At 45.2% G+C, this 27,157-nt stretch overlaps 1 protein-coding gene across 4 annotated transcripts in view; it reads right to left on the minus strand.

Moving 5' to 3' along the window:
* LOC147710072 (butyrophilin subfamily 1 member A1-like) overlaps positions 1-27,157 on the minus strand; it is a 386,132-nt gene that overhangs the window by 321,326 nt on the left and 37,649 nt on the right. For all 4 annotated transcript variants that reach the window (XM_086920777.1, XM_086920775.1, XM_086920776.1 and 1 more), the window contains exon 3: positions 19,799-20,146. In XM_086920777.1, the coding sequence (XP_086776903.1) occupies positions 19,799-20,146 (348 nt within the window). The remainder of the gene's footprint in view (positions 1-19,798; positions 20,147-27,157) is intronic.

The raw sequence follows: 27,157 nt of genomic DNA on the forward strand, positions 1-27,157 counted from the left end.
TCTGAAGGCAGGTGCCATGCTATGATGGACAGCTCTGAAGGCAGGTGTCATGCTATGATGGACAGCTCTGAAGGCAGGTGCCATGCTATGATGGACAGCTCTGAAGGCAGGTGTCATGCATTGATGGACAGCTCTGAAGGCAGGCGCCATGCTATGATGGACAGCTCTGAAGGCAGGTGTCATGCATTGATGGACAGCCCTGAAGGCAGGTGTCATGCTATGATGGACAGCTCTGAAGGCAGGTGCCATGCTATGATGGACAGCTCTGAAGGCAGGTGTCATGCTATGATGGACAGCTCTGAAGGCAGGTGCATGCTATGATGGACATCTCTGAAGGCAGGTGCCATGCTATGATGGACAGCTCTGAAGGCAGGTGTCATGCTATGATGGACAGCTCTGAAGGCAGGTGCCATGCATTGATGGACAGCTCTGAAGGCAGGTGCCATGCATTGATGGACAGCTCTGAAGGCAGGTGTCATGCATTGATGGACAGCTCTGAAGGCAGGTGCCATGCTATGATGGACGGCTCTGAAGGCAGGTGCCATGCTATGATGGACGGCTCTGAAGGCAGGTTCCATGCATTGATGGACAGCTCTGAAGGCAGGTGCCATGCATTGATGGACAGCTCTGAAGGCAGGCGCCATGCTATGATGGACAGTTCTGAAGGCAGGTGCCATGCTATGATGGACGGCTCTGAAGGCAGGTGCCATGCTATGATGGACGGCTCTGAAGGCAGGTGCCATGCAATGATGGACAGCTCTGAAGGCAGGCGCCATGCTATGATGGACAGCTCTGAAGGCAGGCGCCATGCTATGATGGACAGCTCTGAAGGCAGGCGCCATGCTATGATGGACAGCTCTGAAGGCAGGCACCATGCATTGATTGTCAGTTCTGAAGGCAGGTGCCATGTTATGATGGACAGCTCTGAAGGCAGGTGCCATGCTATGATGGACAGCTCTGAAGGCAGGCGTCATGCTATGATGGACAGCTCTGAAGGCAGGTGCCATGCATTGATGGACAGCTCTGAGGGCAGGTGCCATGCATTGATGGACAGCTCTGAAGGCAGGTGCCATGCATTGATGGACAGCTCTGAAGGCAGGTGCCATGCATTGATGGACAGCTCTGAGGGCAGGTGCCATGCATTGATGGACAGCTCTGAAGGCAGGTGCCATGCATTGATGGACAGCTCTGAAGGCAGGTGTCATGCATTGATGGACAGCTCTGAAGGCAGGTGTCATGCTATGATGGACAGCTCTGAAGGCAGGTGCCATGCATTGATGGACAGCCCTGAAGGCAGGCGCCATGCTATGATGGACGGCTCTGAAGGCAGGTGCCATGCTATGATGGACGGCTCTGAAGGCAGGTGCCATGCTATGATGGACAGCTCTGAAGGCAGGTGCCATGCATTGATGGACAGCTCTGAAGGCAGGCGCCATGCATTGATGGACAGCTCTGAAGGCAGGTGCCATGCATTGATGGACAGCTCTGAAGGCAGGCGCCATGCATTGATGGACAGCTCTGAAGGCAGGTGCCATGCCATGATGGACGGCTCTAACCGGACCTCTAAGCGCTAACCAGCTGAGACGAGCACCATCTGTGATCTCCAGAATGGCAAAGACCAGTCTCTGAGCAGCAGTGCGCTGGCATCACCTGGCGCTGAGCTGAGGGGGGTGCTCTTTAGAAATAACTTATGGGTTTTACAGATCCTGCTACAGAGTTCCTTGCATGTCCAGCTGTTTTCAGGCAACAATAAAACAAGCATTGGAAATGCAATAGGTCTCGGATTTATTTGACTTAGAGCTAATGGCATTGTAAATGGGAATGTCTTTTAGCCATGTGTTATGGAGTGTATGCATGTGGTGTGTAGTGGAATTATGTGGGTTGGATTGGAATTGTAGCAATGGTGGCATGCTGCGCTTTAGATGAATATGTTTAAAAGTAAAGTGCACCATACTGCGTTTGCTACAATAGTTAGTTGTGGATGCGTTAACAATTGATGTGTGCACTGATGGCTGGTGGTGTGTGCCTGTAGAAATTGTGCACTGATGGCTGGTGGTGTGTGTGCCTGGTGGAAGCGTGCACAGCCGGCTGATGGTGTGTGTGCCTAGTGAAAGTGTGCACTTATGGCTTGTGTTGTGTGTGCATGGTGAAAGTGTGCACTGATGGCTGGTGGTGTGTGTGTGTTTGTTGAAAGCGTGCACTGACGTCTGGTGGTGTGTGCCTGGTGGAAGCCTGCACTGATGGCTGGTGGTGTTTGTGCCCGGTGAAAGCGTGCACTGACGGCTGGTGGTGTTTGTGCCCGGTGAAAGCATGCACTGACGGCTGGTGGTGTTTGTGCCTGGTGAAAGCATGCACTGGTGAGTGTGTGGTGGTGAGTGTGTGGTGGTGAGAGTGTGGTGTGAGAGTGTGTGTGTGGTGGTGTGTGTGTGTGGTGTGTGTGTCTGTCGTCTTATGTGTGTGGTCTTATGTGTGTGTGTGGTGGACTTAGTTCGAGTTTTCATACCCTGCACACTCACACACTGCCCCTACACACTCACACATTGCCCCTACACACTCACACACTGCTCACCCTGCACACTCATACACTGTTCACCCTGCAAACTCACACAATGTTCACCCTGCACACTCACACAATGTTCACCCTGCACACTCACACACTGCTCACCCTGCACACTCACACAATGTTCACCCTGCACACTCACACAATGTTCACCCTGCCCACTCACACACTGCCCCTACACACTCATACACTGTTCACCCTGCCCACTCACACACTGCTCACCCTAAACACACACGCACTGCTCCCCCTACACACTCTCACACTGCTCACCCTACACACTCACACACTGCTCACCCTACACACTCACACAATGTTCACCCTGCACGCTCACACACTGTTAACCCTGCATACTCACACACTGCTCACCCTTCATGCTCACACACTGCTCACCCTGCATGCTCACTCTGCTGTTACTCACTCTGCTGTCACTCACTCTGCTGTCACTCATGCTTTCACACTCACTCTGCAGTCACTCTCAATCTGCAGTCACTCTCACTCTGCAGTCACACTCGCTCTGCAGTCACACTCACTCTGCAGTCACACTCACTCTGCAGTCACACTCACTCTGCAGTCACACTCACTCTGCAGTCACACTCACTCTGCTGCCACTCACTCTGCTGTCACTCACTCTGCTGTCGCCCATGCTGTCACTCACTCTGCTGTCACTCATGCTGTCACTCATGCTGTCCCTCTCACTCTGCAGTCACACTCACTCTGCAGTCACTCATACTCTGCTGTCACTCTCACTCTGCTGTCACTCTCACTCTGCTATCACTCATGATGTCACTCTCACTCTGCTGTCACCTGCTATCATGCTCACTCTGCTGTCACTCATGCTGTCACTCTCACTCTGCTGTCACCTGCTATTACTCTCACTCTGCTGTCACTCTTACTCTGCTGTCTCTCTCACTCTCCTGTCACTCACTCTGCTGTCACTCACTCTGCTGTCACTAATGATGTCACTCTCACTCTGCTGTCATCTGGTATCACTCTCACTCTGCTGTCACTCATGCTGTCACTCTCACTCTGCTGTCACTCATGCTGTCACTCTCACTCTGCAGTCACTCTCACTCTGCAGTCACTCTCACTCTGCAGTCACTTTCCCTCTGCAGTCACTCTCACTCTGCTGTCACTCACTCTGCTGTCACTCACTCTTCTGTCACTCATGCTGTCACTCTCACTCTGCTGTCACACTCACTCTGCAGTCACACTCACTCTGCAGTCACACTCACTCTGCTGTCACACTCACTCTGCTGTCACTCTCACTCTGCTGTCACATTCACTCTGTAGTCACTCACTCTGCTGTCACTCTCACTCTGCAGTCACATTCACTCTGTAGTCACACTCACTCTGCAGTCACACTCACTCTGCTGTCACTTTCACTCTGCTATCACCTGCTATCACTCTCACTCTGCTGTCACCTGCTATTACTCTCACTCTGCTGTCACTATTACTCTGCTGTCACTCTCACTCTTCTGTCACTCACTCTGCTGTCACTCACTCTGCTGTCACTAATGATGTCACTCTCACTCTGCTGTCATCTGCTATCACTCTCACTCTGCAGTCACTCTCACTCTGCAGTCACTTTCCCTCTGCAGTCACTCTCACTCTGCTGTCACTCACTCTGCTGTCACTCATGCTGTCACTCTCAATCTGCAGTCACTCTCACTCTGCAGTCACTCTCACTCTGCAGTCACTTTCCCTCTGCAGTCACTTTCCCTCTGCAGTCACTCTCACTTTGCTGTCACTCACTCTGCTGTCACTCACTCTTCTGTCACTCATGCTGTCACTCTCACTCTGCAGTCACACTCACTCTGCAGTCACACTCACTCTGCAGTCACACTCACTCTGCAGTCACATTCACTCTGAAGTCACACTCACTCTGCAGTCACACTCACTCTGAAGTCACACTCACTCTGCAGTCACACTCACTCTGCTGTCACAGTCACTCTGCTGTCACTCTCACTCTGCTATCACCTGCTATCACTCTCACTCTGCTGTCACTCATGCTGTCACTCTCACTCTGCAGTCACTCATGCTGTCACTCTCACTCTGCAGTCACTCATGCTGTCACTCTCACTTTGCAGTCACTCTCACTCTGCAGTCACTCACAATGCTGTCACTCTCACTCTGCAGTCACTCTCACTCTGCAGTCATTCTCACTCTGCAGTCACACTCACTCTGCAGTCACACTCACTCTGCTGTCACTCATGCTGTCACTCTCTCTCAATCTGTCACTCTCACTCTGCTGTCACTCATGCTGTCACTCTCACTTTGCAGTCACTCTCACTCTGCAGTCACTCACAATGCTGTCACTCTCACTCTGCTGTCACTCTCACTCTGCTGTCAGTCTCACTCTGCAATCACACTCACTCTGCAGTCACACTCACTTTGCTGTCACACTCACTCTGCTATCACTCATGCTGTCACTCTCACTCATGCTGTCACTCTCACTCTGCTGTCACTCTCACTCTGCAGTCACTCTCACTCTGCAGTCACTCTCACTCTGCAGTCACTCTCACTCTGCAGTCACATTCACTCTCACTCTGCAGTCACATTCACTCTCACTCTGCAGTCACTCTCACTCTCACTCTGCAGTCACTCTCACTCTCACTCTGCAGTCACTCTCACTCTGCAGTCACATTCACTCTCACTCTGCAGTCACTCTCACTCTCACTCTGCAGTCACTCTCACTCTGCAGTCACACTCACTCTGCAGTCACACTCACTCTGCTGTCACTCATGCTGTCACTTAGACGTGGAAGAAACCATCAAGCTTTGCATGGTGCAGGATTATAAAAGCAAATGGCATCAGAAGTGCCTCCTGTGTAGGGGTTTTGCTTGGCACAGGAATGGAACACAGAAAGTAGTATTAGCAATGCCCCTGTGGGCACCTGGCAAGTGTGTAGCCATAGTCGCTCAAAGTAGCACGATCCTAAAGGTTGACAGCATTGGAAAAGCTGCTAGCCCCATGTGTTGGCTGGATACATAGTAAAACCACAATTTTACAGCACAGATGCTTCTCAAGACATGTCACTTTTCTCGATTAATGGTAATCGCCCGTCTTTGCACTAAAGTGTGACTGGATTTTGGAATAAGGCACGCGCGGGGCGGTAATGCACTTCAGCACCCGTTCCACATTGAGGGTTAAGTGAGTTGAGAGCTAGATTTTGAATCTCCAGATTAGTGTAATGGTAGGCCATCCTGGATGTCGATAAAAAGGGTTTGAACCAGTGATGCACAATTGTATGCAAATGTTTTATGTGAAGCACTGTGGTAAATTTGCTCTACAAATAACAATCGTGTATTGCCTTCTCTCTCCTTGTGTGCTCTCCGGCCAGGTTATTCTTGAGTCCCCGTGCTTTTTTGATGGGAACAGACCGGGAATGCGCTTCGTGGGTGTCTTGTTATGGAATGCCACGAGACACGGGTGGTATGATAGCATTGTCTCTTCCAATGACTGATCCGTGGAGTCCCCTCATCTTGTGCAAGCCCAGGTATAGTTTGCATAAATGCAAACTGCAGCTCGGCTGACAGACGTGCCCCAAAGCCCTGTGTGCCAAAAGGAAACCCGAATATTTATGTTGGCAGCAGCAGCGCGTCTTTGCCCCCGCCCTGGCATTTTTCCTTTTTGGACGGTACCACTTTACCTGTGATCATGCTGGTGGCTGGACATGCCCTGGCACGTGCCCTGAGCCCCTGGATGCAAAGTCCCAGCTTACACCGCTCGTTGTGCAGCAAGGGAGCAGTTCTGTGACCCTTTTTGTCGGGTTTGGGCGTGGAGAGCTGTCGGCTCGTAAGTGCCAGTATTCACAACTCGATGTACGCAAAAAACAGCCTCTCTTCCTGAAGTGTGGCATGCTGCTGGAGTGCGGCCGCGGATGCCGTGAAAAGCCAGACCTGCAAGGTGCTGCCAGGACCAGACAGGAGAAACTGCAGGAGCTTGGCTGGGACAGTGGACGCCGCTGGACACCAGTGAAGATTGTGCTCACCTAATTGCCCTCTCCGCACGACTGACACCACAAGGGGCATGTTGCGCCCGGCTCGGCGGCGCTGTTGGGAGAGAGTCTGGATGTTAGGCCCACCACCGGCCACGCTGACATCTATCTGTAGCTGGGTAAGATTGCTGCGGATGCTAGATCAAGCTGGAGAGGAAAACGTTTGAGTGCCGATAATTTTGCTCACCTGCCGTGAGGGGAACAGCTGCTGCTTCTTGCTGCCCCACCAGCGCGAGGGAGACGCCGTGAGGGGAACAGCTGTCGCGGCCACGCCGCAACTTCGACCTTAGCCACCGGGGGGCCCAGAAACTACACCTTCCAGGTGCCCCTGCGGCAGAATCACGTCCGTGACGCCACCTCTGCGCCCGGAGGCGCCACAAAAGAGAGGAACGCCCCTCGCCCCGCGAGTCGCGCGCAGGAGCGCCCGGGGCTACGCCCGGGCAAAAGGCGGGCCCTCTGTGGCCCTCAGAGGCCAAAGGAGAATGGACTGGGCCAGGGACTCTACACCATTTTAATTGGACCTTCATTGTGCTGCAGCACGTGAGACTTTATTTCATATATTTCTGACATTTCTTATGAGTAAGTAGTGGTTATTCTTGTGTGTGAGCTGTGTGCCATTATTGTCTAAAATGTCTAAATCCAAAATGGATAAAGCTGTAGTGGGTCCCGCCACCCTGGACAACTATTTGGTTAGGAAAGTAAACCAGATAAATAATGAAAGATGTGCCTCTTTAGGGAAGGGCACTGTGATAGTGGACCTACCAGAATTGTCTCCCACTAGTATGACCTTAGACGTTGAGGCAAACTCGAGTGGTGTTACTGAAGTAAAACCACCATTGCCCATTATAGTGAGTGTTGAGGTTCACTCAGATCAACACGCCCTGCTAAGCGAGGACGAGGGTGTGCCAAATAAGGCCCAGCCTGAAATCAGGCTGATGAGAACTTATAGGACAGCTCATCAAAAAGAGGTGGGGAAGCATAACGCTAAATCTAAAAAAAAGGATGGGAAGGTACCTCATAGCCCTGCCATAACCCCTTTTGTATTTACAGGAAATAATGACAATGGTCTTAACTTGAACTCTGATCAGTTTGCTTCTCTCATTAAAAATCTAGAAGCAAAACTAACTACGAAGATAGAGGAATTAATCAAACCAATAACCAACAAGATTGAGACTCTGGTCACAGAAGTGGCCAGGTTTGGTGGTTTGTTATGTACACATCTGAGTGCACCAACTAATGGTAGCGCATATTCGGGTGGAAAAGGGCAGGAAGTAGTGAAAGCCAAAGACCAGCTGAACAAGGGGAAGGGGAATACTGTTGCAACAGCTGCCAGTGGGACTGAAGCATCAAATCCATCGGCCGCCCCTGTGGCAGCTGTTCCGCGGACACAACCTAATATAGCCCCCCAAAGTGGCAGAGCCCTTAGACCTCCTAGGTATAATCGATACCTGAATCTACCACCTGACTGTGCACCGTTTGTGGCAGTATTGACCAATGTTCCACCTTGTGGTACCCATCCCGCCTCTCCTTATGATGAATCCCACGCCTCTTTAAAAAATAAGGCAGTGGCGTGGCTTAATAAAAATTGTGGCTTTCCCATTTCCTACTCAGAACAGATAATGGCAGTAAGGCGTGTAAATTGGGTAGGCCCTTCCAAAAAGACAGGCAGTGGGGATTGAATAGTTATAAACTTTAAACATCCCCAGCATGTGGCAACTGTCCTTTTGAGAGCCTCCTCACTAGTCTATAATGAGAATAGCATTTGCGTGCGCCCACTGGGATACTTCTATGCACATTTATGCAAACCCACACCCCAACAAAGACTACTTAGGTGGGTGTTTGAACCACAGACACCAGTCCAGGACGCACAATTTATATACAACATCACCAATCCCTGTGGTTCAGGTGGTTTGAACGAAACCTACAACAGGATTAATAGTGCTGGCCGCTATCAGTATGGGTCTAATGTTAACACACAGAACAGGTACGAAGTGCTATCTGGGCTTGAGCTGTGTGACTGACAGGAGGCACCTGCGGCTCAGGGCACTGTGGCTACAGGTGAATCTATCCATATAGAAAACCCTCAGGTTATAGCGTCAGGATGTCATGTTGTTTCATGGAACATTGCAGGCCTGGCTGCCAAAATGTCTGATGAAAATTGGGTTACCTATATAAAACTATTTATGATCATCTGCCTACAAGAAACATGGGTGGTGGGGTGTGATCTTTTTCTGGAAGGGTAGAAGGCCTTCTATGTGCCAGCCACACCTTCGATAAGGGGTAGGCCTAAGGGGGGACTTGTAATTTTTGTTTCTATTTTAATATCCTGTGAAGTACGAAGAATTGAATGACAGCATACAGGCGTGATGGGCTTAGTTTTATCCGGAGGTAACTGCCGGGTTGGCCTGGTGAATTTTTATAATGCTAACCAAGATAGTGCAGGCATGAATCAAATTTTTATTTAAAATTCTTTTGTCTCTAGATTTTTGAAAGATCTGGGCCATAACCTCATGATTATGGGGGATTTTAATGTGCACCCTTGTGGTGATCCGCTGAAGAAATGTTTATCAGAATTGTATTGTGAACGTATGGGTGGTCTCCATATGGAACACACTAAGGAGGGGGAATTATGTAATGATTTGCTGAATAACTTTGACCTTTCCCTGGCTATGACACTCAGGGACCCGTTAAAATGTTTTGATATCCCTACTTTCAAAGGGCATGGCAGGGGTACCTTCATAGACCACATATTTGTCTCTCTGACGATGCAAACTTTCTTAGATTCGTTCAGCATCGACTCAAGTGAATTCAGTGACCATAATCCTCTAACAATCTGTTGAAAAGGTTCCTGGGTAAAAAAGGTGAATAAGAATAATAGCCTAGGTAGGCTGGGAACAACAGATGGGAGGAGGCGACTTAAATGGTCAATGGTCTCTGCGGATATTCTCTATAAAAACATTGTTGAAAGTTGTGCGGAGGATATCAAAGACTGTACCACTGAGGGGGGGAGATCCCAGGCAGGTCCTAGCTGCTTATCAAAACATATCGGAGAAGGTGTCAGAATTATTATCTGTCCCCAATAAGAACCAGGTGAAAGTAGGTCCGAGGTGGTTCAGCCACGATTGCACTAAAGCTGCACGCAAACTTAGGTCTGCTTTTTCAGCTACCCAGAGGAACCGGGAGGATGTAAAATTGTGCAGAAAGGAATACAAGGTTGTCATTGCTTCCCGTAAGGAGTTTTTAAGAAGAGAGGCCTGGGATGAAATACTTGACCCCTCCACCTTGAATTGCAGCACCAAGTTCTGGGCACTGGTCAAAAACCTTTTTGGTAGATGATCCAGGTGACGGACTTGACTGCTGCATAACTAAGGAGGAGTGGGAATGTCATTTCAAAAACCTGTACTATACAGCGGATCCTATAACCGTTGATGTTGCCTCCTCTGATAGGGGAGGCGATATTAAATTTGACAAAAGTGAGGTATTGGAAGCCATAGAGGGTTTCACAGCAAATAAAGCTCCTGGACCTGATGGAATCCCACCGGATCTCTATAAATCAGATCCAGACTTTTGGGCACCCATTCTGGTGGCAGCATTTAATTCTGCCACTTTAGTGGGTTGTCCAACATCTTGGGGACTGTCAACTATTGTCCCTGTCTTCAAGAAAGGAGATAGCGGAAGTGCTCTCTGCTATCGCCCAATATCACTAATAGATTCTATGGTTAAGATCATGGGGAGAATCTTACTGCAGCGTTTAACAAATTGGACTGCCGATAATAATATTATGTCAAATTCCCAATACGGCTTCTGTGAAGGCCGTTCTACTATAACACAGTGCCTTAACCTGTTTCTCATATTAAATAAATATACTGTTGTACAGAAGGGAGCAGTACACCTTGCCTTCATGGATCTGTCATCGGCCTTCGACTGTGTTAACAGGGGAAGGCTGTGGCAGACCATGAAGGAGAAAGGTGTTGACAGGGGGATTGTGGACTTTTTGGTGGATTTGCACAGCGATACCAGAGCCAATGTTAGGTTCTCATCCAACGGGGAAACCACGGGAAACTTTAGTATTAAAAAGGGAGTGCGCCAGGGCTGTATCCTGGCCCCATTTCTTTTCAATTTTTATATCAATGACTTAGATGCCGTGCTACAGGAGGTAAAATCAGATTGTCCTAGAGTCGGCAGGAGGGGTATTCCTGTACCTTTATACGCAGATGATGCGGTTTTAATTTCAAGAACAGAAAAGGGTCTCCAGGTACTCCTGAATGCTTTTAACAACTTTATGACTAATAGGGACCTTAAGGTCAACAATTCTAAATCATATATAATGCATGTTGGCCGTCAATCAAAAAAGAATTTCATTTTTAAACTAGATGATGTCCTGAACCCCATCACTCACACATTTTCATATCTCGGTGTTTTATTTGACACAAAGCTCAGTTGGGCCCCACATGTGGCAAGAAAGAAGGGGGAAATGACTAGAGTAAATGCCTCCATTTTTAACTTTGCTACTAAACTGGGGAAAAAGCCAAACGCTGCCATGATGAAACTATACAACGCTAAATCGATAGCTACTGCAGTTTATATAAGTGAGATATGGGGTTATGCAAGTGGCGATCAGCTACAGATCACTGAAAACAACTTCTTAAAGCGTCTGCTCTGTGTCCCAGCCAGTACATCGAATTTAGCGGTAAATGAAGAGCTGGGAAGTCAATACTTATCCAACATCGTTGGATTAAGACCACTGACATGTTGGGTAAAATTATGGTTAAATCATGATAGTCCGTTAACCCACCAGATAGTGAAAGATCTTGTTTCGCATGATAATGCAATGTGTGTACCTTGGCTTAAATACTTGAAGTCCCAATTCCTGAAGCTTGGACGCTTGAACATGTTTGAAAACCCGATTGAGATAGTAAAGGGTGATGTGGCAGCAATTAAGAGGGCCTTTTACATGGATCGAAGAGCCCAAAGAGAAGAAGTGGAGCTCCTGAAACCTAATGTTAGGAAATATGTCATGTTAAGAATTTGTGATACTATGGAACTATACCTAACATGCTCCTTTACTTCCCATGGAAAATTTTTGCTGACACGGTTCAGGTTTAACATCTTTCATCACCTTTTAATCAGACCAAAGTTGGACATTTTTAAGAAAACTGCAGCTCCCTGTGGCTGCGACGGGAAGTCTCCACAGGACATGCTGCATTTTATTTTTTTATGTAGATTTTATGAATACCCCCGTAAACGCTATCTTGTTACCCTTTTAAAGAAACTAAATTTTAATCAAATTAGACCTGCACTCATGTATTTACCGCTTTTGCACAGCGACAGTGTCCTCCAAGTGATAGAATTTTTAAAATTAACTGTGAGAATAAGAAAATGTTTTGATGAGTGACTATATATCCCTGAAGGATGATGCACTAACGCACTTTGTTGTACTTCGGTATTACCTGCACTTTAACTGTGATTTTGATTTTGCCTACTTACTCATCAAAGAAAATTGTATGATTTATGAAATATGTATTATTTGTCCAGATGTAACGGTGATTTTAATTATGAAATGTTCATTGATTTTGTGCTTTTATGGATTGAAATATATCCGAAATAAAGTCTAATTGAATTGAATTGAGTGCCTATCACTGCGCCCAGCCTCCTACCTATATGGGGCATACATCGGTCCTGAGCCCCCCCCCCCCGATCACTGAGGACCCATCAATATTTATATGCCTGCTTTGTTGGGTCTTGGCTGAGGCTACATCCGAAGTGCTGCGCAGTATGAATTGCACTGTAAGAAAGAGGTAACCACCTTCACTCGCTAACTTCCCCGCTTCATTCTTGGGATAATTGCGCTATGACAAACAGATGCGAGTCTACAAAGGGCACCTCCACTGGACATTTTAACCGGTGTCACTTGATATACTAAACGTACCAATGAATGCTTAAGAGTGCAGTGCTAAGACGTGCAAGTGTTTTTTTTTAGTGACAAACACGATGTTGCATTATTCCAAGTGACTCCCACAAATCCAAATTCTCTTCGTAATCATCACTCACCCTCGTAATGCACTATTGCGGTCTGTCCCTTCTTCGGAAAGGTCTGTCCTATTAAAAAACAAGCGGCACTTCAACCGATCGCGAAAAAACCCCCACAAAATATGCCCGCTAGTGGTGCGTGCGCATGCGCCACTGCGTGCATATGCTTTGAATGACAGCCGCGATAATTCAAAACATAAGGCCTCTGGTGCGCATAACAGACACCAATAGGCCATGGGGGGAACTACGTGACGTCTATGGCCTATCGCGTGTTCTGTTTCAAAACAGCAAGCACCCGAAGGCCAATGAAATTGGACCTTGGATTCCACAACGGCACGAGCGTTGTGGAATCCAAGGTCCATTTTCAAATCGCCCGGAAAAGGCTCCCGCTGCGCTAGGCCCGAGACCTAAAAATTCAAGATAACGCTGGTGATAAATGTCGCTGCTGGAGAGAGATTAGAGTTTTGCTTAGTGGCAGTTTATAATCATCTAAGGTAGCACAGTGGGTTAATATGCCTGCTGCAAAGTACGTGTACCACGGAGATCACAGAACTGTATGTTATGTGGATACCTCAGTGGGTTACTGCTTTTGTCACAGAGCTCCTTTTGTTACTTGCAGTTCGAAAGTTACAATCCTAATATTGCACGGTGAGCTATGAAGCCTTAAAAGAGCTGCATGCGAAAAAATGTCATCCTAAGTGTCACTCATTTGGTCATTGAATGTCACTCGTAACTGCACGGAAGCCATGAAAATGCCACCCATGAGCACTCTGAAAACTTGTCAGCTATGTACAGCGGCGCATTCCATTATAGATCCATTTAATAGCAACTCAACTATCAGGACACAATTTCCTGCAAGAGGAAACATCCTATCAGTCTTCAAAGCAAAGTCATTTCCTACAAATCCTCTTTGTGGTGGTGCTGGCAGAGCTAAAGAGTAGCCCCTAAAAGAGAGAGTGGATGAAAGCAAGGCTACACAACAAACTGTATTAAAAACACACACATTAAGATTAATTCACAGAAAAGGAAGTCTGAGCAATGTTGGGAAAGAATGGAGTCAAATAAAACAAGAATATTTGTAAAATGTTCAAGCTCTACTGGGGCAAGGTGTTGGCTTTGAAGGTCCTTCCTACCTGCGATATCAGGAAGAGCAAATGAAGATCAGATCTATTGAAATCAAGGTTTTACTCCTCTATGTCAGCATCATCCCAGGCATGGACCCTTGGGCGCTGGGCTCTCTGGCTACCCTGCGCGGTCCCTGGTGTCATAGCTACTAAGGTTCTAGAAGTGCAGAACACTGGGAATGATGAACACCCTGCTGGGACTTAGAGTGACTTTTGTCCGGGTTAAGTGTGTCACCTAGAAGAGGGAACAATTCTGACATTTTCACAAATTGAGAAGTCCAGATAGGTGAAGAATTGAGTGTGGCCAAATGTTAAGAAGTCCTTGGGTCCTTGCAGGTAATTCTTGGTATGACGTTCATTTTTCATTGGATGCGGATGTAAGGCACGACGCAGACACCTTTCGACATCTACCGGAGTCACTTCCAACCACCACCTCTGATTAAAGTGTTTCACTTGACCAATTCCGTCTGGGTTGTACAAGGAAACCTTTACATGTTTAATTGCAGACATTTTTAAAACACTTGCATCTTCTATGATGTAAATTGCACTCAATTATCAGATACCAGGACTTCAGGAAGTCCCTTCCTTGAAAAGACATCCTCAAGAAACTCAATACTACATCAGTTGTAATTTTGCTCACCATACGTACCTCCAGCCATTTTGAATAATAATCAATAAGTACAATTGCATATGTCTCTATGGCAGATAAATTCAAAAAAGGCCCCATAAAGTCTACAGCCAACTTATGCCATGGTGCATACGCTAACTCCACTGTTGTCGAGGGAAAATTAAGTGGTTTAACAGCCCTATCCCTTGCACTCCAGGGTATGCAGTTCCTTACCCAATGATTAATCATGGCATACTCTTTGTGCTCGACAGTTCTCCGTTCCCCTCACGACCTTCTTTAATGATATTCTCATGCACACCACTCGGGGGTACAATCTTGTCTCCTCTCAACACAATATTATTGCCCACAGATAGCTCATCTTTAATTTTCCAAAATGCACTGCATTCTCCACCCAATTGAGATTTCCCTGGCCAACCTCCCGAAATATATTCTCTTAGCACTTTCAAAATCATGGGGCATATTACCAAGCACTAGCGATAATTATCGCTATGCATGGTTAGCGGCTAAAATTATATCGCCGCACTCCGACGATTTTTACCGCTGAGATACCTTGCTATTATCAAGGTTTATCTCAAAAGCGGTAAAAATCCTGCAAAATGCATGAATATCGCTGAAAAATCTGCGATATTCATGCATTATCATGACAATGCTCTTAGCCATGTTATCCACCTTCCATTGGATAACATGGCTAAGAACTGCTCTGGGCAGGCGTTAGCTTTTGGAGATATTCGCACTTAGCGCAAATATTTCCAAAAGTAAGGCTTTGTTGATAATTGGAGATAGCGATATTAGCGACTGTTTCCAGTTGCTAACCTCTTGGCACGACCACTTTGCATGTTATTAGCGATAAATATCGCTGACATGCAAAGTGCTTGCCAAGATGATCGCTATCTCCAATTAGCTGTCGCTAACTGGTGTTAGCGACAGCTTGGTAATAGGGCGATAAAATTATCGCCGCTCTAGCGGGAAAAAGTCCCGCTAAGGCAGCGATAATGGCCCTTGGTAATATGCCCCCATGTCCTTTTCCATTTCCTGCATCCACTCTGTTTCAGACACAACTTGCCCACACTTTTCTCCCTCACTCAATACAACATCCTCATAATAATTGAAAGCCACTCACACTCACTACCATTCTCTACAATTGCATTCCCTATCACAGACGTGATCAGAAGATAAATTAAGGGTGCAGTTGATCACCGATAAATGCAGCTGTAGTGCGAAGTAGCACACGACGCTGTAAAGGTGCGCACACCTGAAAACTTGAACGACCACCTATGCCACTGCAAACCAAGCCACCATCATCACCATTGTTAAGAAGTCAATGCATCTATGCATGTAAGTCTAGGTACATACAACATTTATTTAACATTGGATGTGGACATAAGGAGCGGTGCAGACACCTTCCGACATCCACCGACATCACTTCCTATTGCCACCTTCGAACCCACGTGCCCATGCCATTCCAATGCCCAACATTCCACACAGCACAATATGTCCCACATCAAAAAATGAGCAAGTCAGAATATACAACCTGTCAATCACAAATTCTTAAAGACACAGGCATTCTCATCAACAGACAAGCAACACAGGGAGCACAAGGAATCCATTGTGTAAATAGCTATGGGCCAGATGTAGGAGCCCTAATACCGGTCGGAAACGGCCGAATTCGGCCGTTACCGACCGGTATTAGGGTTTTCTGATGTAGGGGGCCTATATTTTACCGATTCTGTTAATTTACCGAATCGGTAAATATACAGAATCGGTAAATACAGGCCCTTAAGGGCCCGATGTAGGAAAATGCCATTTACCGATTTTAAAATACCGAATCCTACCGATTCGGTATTTCAGAATCGGTAAATGGTATGTAGGTCACAACATCTGGATTCGTTACCGAATCCTTAACAATTCTTTAATTACCGATTCGGTAAATACCGAATCGGTAATGGCCATTCATTCCTATGGGCTTTGAAGCCCATAGGAATGATTAGGCATTACCGATTCGGTATTTACCGAATCGGTAATTAAAGAATTCACAAGGGTGCAGAGGGTGTCACTTTGACACCCTCTGGCACCCCCAAAACAGACACAGGTGCCATGTGGCAGGCATACCTGCCCTAAGGGCAGGTCTGCCTGTCACATGACATAGGTGTGCATGCACACATGTGCATGCACACCGGAATCGGTATTTTACCATGGATTTGTATTCCATGGTAAAATACCGATTCTGTAAGCCATGTGCAGAAGGTACATTGCCTACCTACATTGTATTTTCGGAAATTTTACCGAATCGGTAAATATTACCGAATCGGTAATTATTTTACCGATTCGGTACATATTACTGAATCGGTAAATTTACCGATTCGGTAATGATACCGATTCGGTAAAATTTCCGAAAATGTGCCCCTACATCTCGATAGCCCTTTACCGATCGGAAACGGCCAAAAATCGGTATTTTCGGCCGTTTCCGACCGGTAAAGGGCTACCTACATCTGGCCCTAAGAGTCGGTATTTTACCACCTGTGCAATGTGACACACAGACATGCCTTTAGGGCATGTATGTGTGCCACATGTCACACAAGCCTGTACTTGGGGTAATAGAGGGTGTCAAAGTGACACCCCCTACACCCTTGCAGGATTCGGTATTTACCGATTTGGTAAATACCGAATCGGTATTGTCCATTGATTCCTATGGGCTTCAAGGCCCATAGGAATCAATGGGCAATACCGAATCAGTATTTACCCATTGGGTAAATACCGAATGTTACCGATTCGGTAATTAAAAATTAAAAATTACCTACATCTCCCTCCTTCTAATTTACCAATTCATAAATACCGAATCGGTAAAAGTCGGTATTTATGAGTCGGTAAATTAGAGTTACCTACATCTAGCCCTATCTGAGCTGAGGATGAAGCAAGAATCATCGGATGCAGGTACAGGAACTGCAGGAAACACTTTCTACTACCCATAAGGAATCACTGTCCACACAGGAGAAGGCAGGTCAAGAGCATCAGTACCAGGAAGCATCCACAAGGGTACCGGATGAAGAGATTACTAGCACCGGAAGTATTGGGAACACTTTCTACTACCCATAAGGAATCACTGTCCACATAGGAGAAGGCAGGTCAAGAGCATCAGCGCCAGGAAGCATCCACAAGGGTACCGGATGAAGAGATTACTAGCACCAGAAGTATTGGGAACACTTTCTACTACCCATAAGGAATCACTGTCCACACAGGAGAAGGCAGGTCAAGAGCATCAGTACCAGGAAGCATCCACAAGGGTACCGGATGAAGAGATTACTAGCACCGGAAGTATTGGGAACACTTTCTACTACCCATAAGGAATCACTGTCCACATAGGAGAAGGCAGGTCAAGAGCATCAGTGCCAGGAAGCATCCACAAGGGTACCGGATGAAGAGGGAACAAGAGGTTACTAGCACCGGAAGTATGGAAAACACTTTCTACTACTCATAAGGAATCAGTGTCCACATAGGAGAAGGCAGGTCAAGAGCATCAGTGCCAGGAAGCATCCACAAGGGTACCGGATGAAGAGAGAACAAGAGGTTACTAGCACAGGAAGTATGGAAAGCACTTTCTACTACTCATAAGGAATCAGTGTCCACATAGGAGAAGGCAGGTCAAGAGCATCAGTGCCAGGAAGCATCCACAAGGGAACCGGATGAAGAGGGAACAAGAGGTTACTAGCACAGGAAGTATGGAAAGCACTTTATCACTGTACACGTGGGATAAAACGCATCAGTAACAACCAACATCCACAGTGGTACCAGATAAAGCGGGAACAAGAGGTTACTAGCACGGGAAGTATGGGAAATGCTTCTAAAACTCAGACCGACTCCATGTTAGATGACTTTGTTTTATGTAAAGCACACGAACACCAATTTGATTCAAGAAGTGCTCTAGAAAACGTAGAAATAAATAATATGTACTGACATAGAAAGCCTGGGAAGCCCTTCAACCACTCATAACAACTCCAGATAGGCACGGGATGAAATAGGGAAACAGAGGGTCTGCGTAAGGCACATTTAGAAAGATTTCTACTTGTCACAGTCACTCCGTATATGGGTGGAATAAACAGAAAGAATCAGCCACTAAGAAAGAAAGCACTTGTTCAGCAAATACTCACTCCGTAACAATGCAACGACAAAGCTACACACGTAGGAGGCAACGGTTAGTGTCACGTGTAGTTCATGAAGCACCTCTACAGTAGGGACTTTTTATTTAGTAGTTTCTTGGCCAAATGACCAAGGGGGCAGTTTTGACTGTTGATTTCCCCGATATTACCACAAACATTGTCTGCATCAAACACAAATGCATGCAGTGTCCAATCCCTTGCAAAATACCCATACAGAGCATCTACAACAGTTCTAAATGGTCTTGATTCAAAATGTGGGTCACTATTTTAGCTTTTGTACAAAAAGGGAAAGGGGCGCTTGTAGGTCCAGCATACAATGTTGTTTTATTGAGACGAGTGGGATCGCAGAATAAACGCATTTTGGAGCACCATCTCACCCCATTTTAATCTCCCACACATTTTCCTATCACATCTACACCACAAGGCCCCGCACCCACACTTCACCCATACGGCTTGGGAAAAAGTTCTCCGCCAAAGAGCCCCTCACGGGTTGCCCGTCAGGCATTGCAGCGCCAGCCTGACAAGGAGCAAGCCCTATGATGAAGCAGGACACTCAACCGGATGTGTGAGGGCCCCACATCCCTTATTGGGAGCGACCCTGACTCTACTTTAGAGCAGGGGTTTCGACCAACCCAGCCTCCGGCATTTGCATCCCTCCCCTATAGGAACTGCATACTCCTTCGTGGCTACATTCACTATTTTAGCCATCTGCTTTTTCTAACAGGGGCTGCTTTTATTCTGGTGTCAGGCCTATTTGTGTCCCAGTCCAACCCTACCCCTACCACAAGCAATCACTCCATATGGGCAGGAAGTGAATATAAAGGAGGCACAAGTCTCCGTCACACTGAATCTAGGATAATACTAAATAAACTACTGCCTTCTGCGCATGTTTATGCTATAAAATGACATCACACACACATATACACATACATGCATACATATATTAAAACTGCATATTGACAAAGAATGAACAAGCATGAACTGGTCCATTCACAGGAACCGTCCAGAGCAGTTCTGACACTTAGAATGAGTTCATACGAGGTGCCACAATCAATCTTTAACACAGATCTCAGTACTATACGTCCATGGAAGCTTATGGTGGAATCAAAAGAGCTGCTCTGAAGTGTCTCATTGCACTAAAACAAAACCATGACAAAACATAATACAAGAGCATGGGGGGGGAGACATTCTGGCCAATGTGAAGATCAGCACAACACTTTTCTATCAAAGGATCCTATTCTGTACATATGGTTTTCAAATCCTATAGTATTACAAAACTACAAATGACTTCACATGAGCACTGACCTGCTACCTGTAGCTGAAATTTCGCATGGGTATCCATATCCCGAGTTCTGAAGGCGCACATGTATCGTCCGGCATCGGAGCGGGTGAGATTGGTCAATGACACGGCCACGCCTCCCTTTGCAATGTCTTTTTTTATCATTTTTGTCCTCCCTTTATACGGCTCATCTGGGTCCCATTCCGTCCCATTGTCATAGAGATGCACATCGTAGTTGTGATGTTCCCAGTAGACTTCCATTTCCACTGCACTAACAGGGGGGTTGAGATGGCAGGAAAGTATGGTCTCCCCACCAACAATGGCACAAATAGGCTGACTGGGTCCAACCGCCTCCACAGACTGCACAGCTGCACCTGTCAATGAAAACAGAAGATAACAACTATCAGCACAAATGATAAAGCAGAGGTGGTGCTGCTCACAGGGTGCACACTGGAAGGAACCAACCCAGGCATGTTTTATTCTGTAAGGGTTTTAGTTTCTACTCTTACAAATCTAAGCTAAATTCCTATTTTCTTTCACGTTAATATGTCTTCTTATAGGCAGATTGTGTCATTGAACGCATCAATGTGTGTCCTGAACCTTCAACAACCAAATGAAATGTATTGGTTGATCTACTCTGCACCTGAGTGGTGATTCTTTAAAACGGTGGTTTCATTATACAACAGGTAGCTGTGCAATATCGCCCAAGCAGGAAGGAGACACTGGTGAGCATTGCCATAGTGACACCCCAATGGCAATCCACATTTGTATATCGACTTTCCCTATATAAATGGCTTTCTACCCCTGCCTTTCACAGGAGCATTCATTTGCCACAAAATCTGAGTAGGGGAAAGGAATGCACACAATATAACCAGACATTAAGGCCAGATGTACTAAGCGTTTGCATCACCCTTGCATCCCACGAGGCGACACAGGGCGATGCAAATTCTTCTTTGGGATTTACAAGGCAATGGCAAATTTGTGTGGGCTTGTAAAGCTTTACAAAGAAATGTAACACAATGCAGCAGATTTAGCTGTGTTGCATTATATTTTGAGTTTTAGGTGTTTAATGCGTGGAGCATGATCCACCCATGGATTTCACGCAATTCCAGATTTGCTAAGTGTTAAAAATTGGTTGTTCGTTGACTGGGGGTGTAACCCTAAGTCAAACAGCAACCACAATCTGACTCAGGGTAAGGGTCAGGCAACCATAAATTAACTTTAGCCCACCCTCTGGTAGCTTGACACAAAACAATAAGGCTTAACTTAGAGGCACTATGTAAAGTATTTGTGCAAAACTTCAAACAGTAAAACGGTGAAAACACCACACACAAAAGAACCACACCAGGTTAGAAAACTCTAACTGAATTTAATAGATAAAACAAAATCAAAACAAAATAAATAGAACAAGAGTCATTAATATTTTTTAAAATAAACTGCAAAATTGTGCTTAGGAGCAATAAGCTGGTCATGTCAGACCAAAACAAAGTCAAGAGTTCAGGCTGGCTGAGGAGGGAGCACGGGCCGGATGCAGCGCCCCAGTGAGACCTGCTGAACAGGAGTACCTTAATCCTTGCATTGCATCGGTAAGGATGTGGTGCAGTCATGCGATATGTCTGTGTTCCCTGTGCAAGCGGGTTGATGCATCAATTTTCTCCATGCAAGAACGGTGATGGGAAAGGTTTAGAAGGCAATGCCAAGGTTCTGAGATGTGACAGTTCTGAAGGTAATGCTCTGGGTTACTCCACGCAGTAGAGGTGGTGTGTCAATCTTCTCCATGCAATAGTGACAATGCGCTTATGATGATGATGATGATGAAGCACTGGTTCCAGGTACGATGCACTGGTCCTGTTCCCGCAACAGTGTCGTTGCATCAATTATGCTGTTGCAGCAAATAATGTAACCGTTCCCGTGGAGCAAACACATAGGCCCACTTCTAAGGGTCTAGTGCTGGGGTGCCACCACTTGGCAGAGCAGACTCACAGACTGTAGAGTCCAAGTGCTGGAGCCGGCAGATTGAACGTTTTTTTTGTCCCTGAGATTTCAGATCAGGTGGCCAGTCAGCTAGCCCAAATGATGCAAGTCTAGTCCTTCTCACCCAGGCAAAAGAGAGCAGCAGGTAGCTGGGCAACACAGCAGTAGTTCAGCAAACAGGAGTCTAGCTGAGCGGTAGTCTTTTTAGCATCTCAGCAATTCTTCTTCGTTGGAGAATGGACACTGGTCCAGAAGTGTACTGAAGTCATGATATCAGAGGTCCAGTACTTATACCCAGTTGTCCCACTGAAGTGGGGGGGACTTCAAAGAATGGTCTTTGAACTCCACAAAGGTCCTCCTTTCCTGCTCTGGCTGCAGACCCACTACAGCGGGGTATGCTGCCCTTTATGTGCAGACAGCACACAGCCTATTCAGGTGCAAGTGCAAGGCTGTACCCAGCTCCCCCCTGATATCTCTCAGGATGGCCCTTCAAGTCACACCTACTCCTTTTATGTGTGGCTGTCTAGAGTGAATACACATAGCCCAGCTTTCTCCCAGCTCAGACTAAACAGAGAGGCAGCAGGCACTAAATAGCTAGTAAGGAAATTGCCAACTTTCATAAAGTCTAACATACACAGAGAAAATCCTTTTGAAGTGTAAAGGGGAACTCAATTGTACTTATACTTTACCCCCTCCACCATAGAGTGATATTTCACTGCCACTTCAAGGAGGGAGTAACTCCCAGAAAACAGTTTTTACGCAAAGTGAATACAGAAAGAAGATAACAGCCCTAAGATAGGAAGTACAGAACTAATTACTCCTTGAGGAGGCAGCCAACGCATTCCAAGATTAGAGAGACATACTGACCAGTCCAAATGGAACACTGTGTCAAATCAAAGCACATACCCAGCCCGGAGGAAGAGCTTCGTGCAAACCAGGAGGCCCCTTGTGAAGGTTGAAACTTTTCGGCATATTATAATAAGTGGTCAGGAGGGGAATAACATCATTAAAAGATTAAATGCTATATGTGAAAAATAAAGAGAAAAAAATATATATTCTAGAAACAGGCTAGGAGAGCCCCACCCCTGTCTCCCCTACCACACAGGGCCACAAGATACCTTTAGGATCAAATGTCTGAGGGAGTGTAATGCATCCCCAAACCTATTGTTTGTGAATTGTATGCTGGACGCGTGTGTTTAAGTGTTATAGATGCAAAGACACAATATATGTAAGTGACGTGTTGTAAGATGTGTCTGAATTGTAAAAACATTAGATGAGTATATGTTTTCTTTCTGTAACACTATTCTATACATGTAATAACCTTAATAAAATAATCAGTGACAAATCAACAAATGTCTTCTTTGCCATACCACATTCACTGCTCCTAATTGTATAGATTTAATTTGACATAATATAGGGGATATATATATAGATGCTACTAAAAGACTAGAATCTTTAGAGAGTGATGGGTGGCATAGAGTGAGGAGTGGGAAAGAGAACATCAAGAAACAGATCAGAGGCCTTAATTGCCCTATGGTACGGGTAAGGGTTACACATCAAACAAAGTGAAATATCAATCTATGGTCGAGGGAGTATAGTATATGTACATTTGAACTTTCAGAAAGTGGTGTTTTCAGAATTGCAATTTAAAATCTAACTTCACTATGAGTTGGGATTTTATATTGTGATTCCAGAGACACTAGACTTGGGGTTCTCATCTCCTCCCAATCGGAAATGACACCTATAGAATATAATAAGGTAATCACAATGTTACCCTATGATATAGGCCTAGAAAGAGTTAAAATGGACTTTGGGAGTTTTTGACTACCAGGACATATACAACTTAAAAGTACATGTACAAAAAGGGAAGGTTTAGGCCTGGTAGGAGGTTTGTTTTGCCGGGCCAAAATGGCAGTGTAATCTGTACATACAGGCTCTGCAGTGGCAGGCCTGATACATGGTTAAAGGTTTAATTATGTGGGTGGCACAATTAGTGCTGCAGATCCACTAGTATAATTTCATCTACAGACCCTGGTGCAAGGGGTACCACATTACTAGGGCTTATGGATAAATTGATTATGCCAACTGGGGAGGAGCCAATATTACCATGTTAAGGGGAGAGAGCAAAAGCAGTGGTAAAGTGCACAGACTCCTAGTACCAGCATAAACAGGATCAGAAAAAAAGATGGAGGCAGGCAAAAAGTTGGGGGAAAGACCACCATAAGCCTGTCAGGTCTAACACTAAAGTTTACAATTCTGGAATTGAGTGAAATTGGTACACCTATCACAGAAAGGGATAATGAGGAGAAACATGTTTATTTCTCCTCATTACTTCCACTTTCTATGTGCGATGCATTCTGCATCATGCAATGAAAGAAGAATATGTCTCTGGATAGTTTTGGAATCATGTTTATTGCAGGAAGGTATTCCTTCCTGCACAAAATAAATCCTGCCCGTAATGCAGGCACCCTTGAACCATGGTGCGAGGGGGGCCTGCAATGGTGCAAGGCAGCCACAAGTTTCCTAGCACTTGTAGAGAGCCGAAGAGCACCGTATCCGTGTACATATATCGTTTTCCAACTATCTTCAGTTCATGCAGTGCAGTGCAGCAACTCTATTTGTTGCTGTGCATTGCATGAATGTTTGCCAATATAGGGTATTATTTTCAGAGATGTTGCTGTTCTACATAACCATTCTCCTACTTGTGTAGCTGTGAGCTAGCGATGCGTGGGCGAGAGGAATCAACCCTAGTCTATCAAGAGAGACCCTACTCTATTGCCCATTTTTGGTGCAGTATAACCAGCTACATCTGAAGGATTTATGGGGTCTGGGCAATTAATATTTTGGACCCCTGTTCTGAACAACTTTGAATGTATTGCCTCTTCTTAGCTCATTCAAGCTCTTTTGATGCAAATAATATTGATATTTTAAAGCTGTAGAAAATGGGATATACAAAACAGCCAAAAGCTCGACCTGCCTTGCGTCTGCCAGCCAAACAGTAGCAATTAAATCTTGAACTAAATAGAGCTATGTGTTTTGTTTTGTTTGTTTGGATCTAGAATATTTTGTGCAACCACCACATTTTATTTGGAATTCAGTGTCGAGCTTATTACTCCCTATGTAGAAAACAATATGCTTATGGTGACTTGTTAAATGATTAGTGAATTAGCGCATGATGCTAAAATAGAACATATTCCACAACGCTTGGAAATGGAGTTTTAGATTCTGAGGATTTGTAACCACAAATACATCCCCCTTCACTCCTGGCATTCTTAATGAAACACTGAAAATCAAAGCACTGCTCTCAGGATATTCCCTATTCCATTAATCTAATGACTTTCCCATAATTTCTCTTCACCAACCTTTTCCTCCTTCTTCTCTTTGTATGTGTGCACTTCTCTGGCTAGACAGTCACCTGTGACCCTGCTGAGTAAGAGAAATGGGAAGGACAGCATAGAGGAGACAGACAAACACAGAAATAGAACAGTTTAGCAAGAGATATAAAGTAGTGGGAAAAGGAGTTAGAAATAAAGATTATGTAAAAACATACAGGAGGTAGGGACAATAGAAAAGTAAATAGAAAAATGTGAGGTAGTGTGGACGGGTATGGCGGGTCCATAATTATGGCACGCCAAATTTACATTAGAGAACGCCAACAACAGGATGAATCAGAACCAGTCCTAAACCTGAAGTTCATGAGGTAATGTGTTCCAGGGGTAAGGCACCTCCCATGAAAAATCTGAAAATACATTTAATTAGGTAAAAGCGCCCACTCAATAACTGAGTTCCAGATGAGCAGAATAATTAAAGGGGTTTATTACAATTTAAAAACTAAGCGATACAGAGAGAATTCCACGAAGGTTCTTAATGAATAGGGCAATACAGAGAAATTAAATATAAAAAAGTCCCAAATGGGCAGCAAAATCAAAAGAGAAAAAATGCACCCACCAGCATCTCATCTTCAGAAAATTCTTCAGCCTCACCTCTAAATCAAGACGTTTTATATCTTATTTTGCATATTAAATTAACAAACTGCAGAATTACAGCGTTGAGATGAAAAAAAGTTACAATCTCTGGAAATCAGAGCACAATTCTATTCAATGTCATATTGTCTTAACATCTAAGCACTATCCCACTACATGAATGAATTTTCTGCCCTCTATGCCACTTGAAAGGATTATGGGGCTACCCAATAACCTTGTGTCCTCGGTGAGACAATAATTCAAAACAGAAATGTTCCTTAAGAAGGGAAATATAACCTTAGACTTCCAAGGCAATAGCTTGCAATAGTTAAGAACAAACCTTCATTAAAAAGGTTGAATTTAAAGAAAATCATTTATTAGAGTAACCATCTTATTAAAATCAGGAAATTAATTGTAATTTTGTTCTCAGTTACATACACACATCAGGTGCTTCCAAGGTGTAAAGATCCAAAAAAACTGTTTAATTAATGAGCCTATATGTTTGATGTGATACACTGATGAGAATGACTTACTAACTAGGTAAGTCACCACCACCGTCCAAAGATCCATGCGGAAGGCGCATATCCCTTGATGTAATGGAGTGGTATAACCTCCAATGCGATGTGCAGTGAACACTTACACAAGCTTAAAACACTAAAGAAAAGATCATATGTCTATTCCCAAATTGATCATTTCAATGGGGCTGTGAAGAAATAGGAATGTGTCTTAGTGTTGTTATTATTGTGGTAACATTCAAACAGTGGTATCTACAGGAATACCAATACCAACAAGAAATTCAAATAATCTACAAACAAAAGGACAGTGTGAATACAGTAAGTCACTAAAAGGCAACCACTGGGGCTGCTGATTGAATACTCATCTGGCCATTTAAAATCCTATAAATTGCACCCTTAGGCACGTGCCTAACATGTATTAGAACATTGGAATGTGGAGCACTCTAATGAATACAATGGAGTGCTCCGTGATTCTATGGGCCGGTAAAAGCCCGCAGAGCAACATTCCAATGTTTTTTTAACAAAGGCCTCTCAGGGCCTGAAGGATTTCAATCCCCTCGGGCTCGAGAAGCCTTTGTTTTATTTGTTAGAACATTCTGCCCTCTAGAGGCAGAATGTTCGTAGCTGGGCTATACCGGCTATTAAAGTTCCTCTTTATAGTTAAAAGCCCTCACCCTGGGCTCAGACATTTCACAGTGGGCTATAAGGCTTCATTAATGCAAATGCGGGGTAAAAAATCTAATTTGATCTCTTAAAAGAAAATAGTAATAAAGCAGCCCTTGTGACTGTAACACTGCCAATAAACAGTAGATGTGCTGGCAGCTCATTTAACATGCAACTATGCATGAATTCCACAAAGCCAGGGGTCTCATGCATTGACTCAGGTATGCAGGCCTTATGATTCCAAGGCCGACAAGCATGAATGTGAGGAGCC

This window comes from Lissotriton vulgaris, chromosome 5 (genome assembly GCF_964263255.1).
Source record: "Lissotriton vulgaris chromosome 5, aLisVul1.2, whole genome shotgun sequence".
NCBI classification, from domain to species: Eukaryota; Metazoa; Chordata; class Amphibia; order Caudata; family Salamandridae; genus Lissotriton; species Lissotriton vulgaris.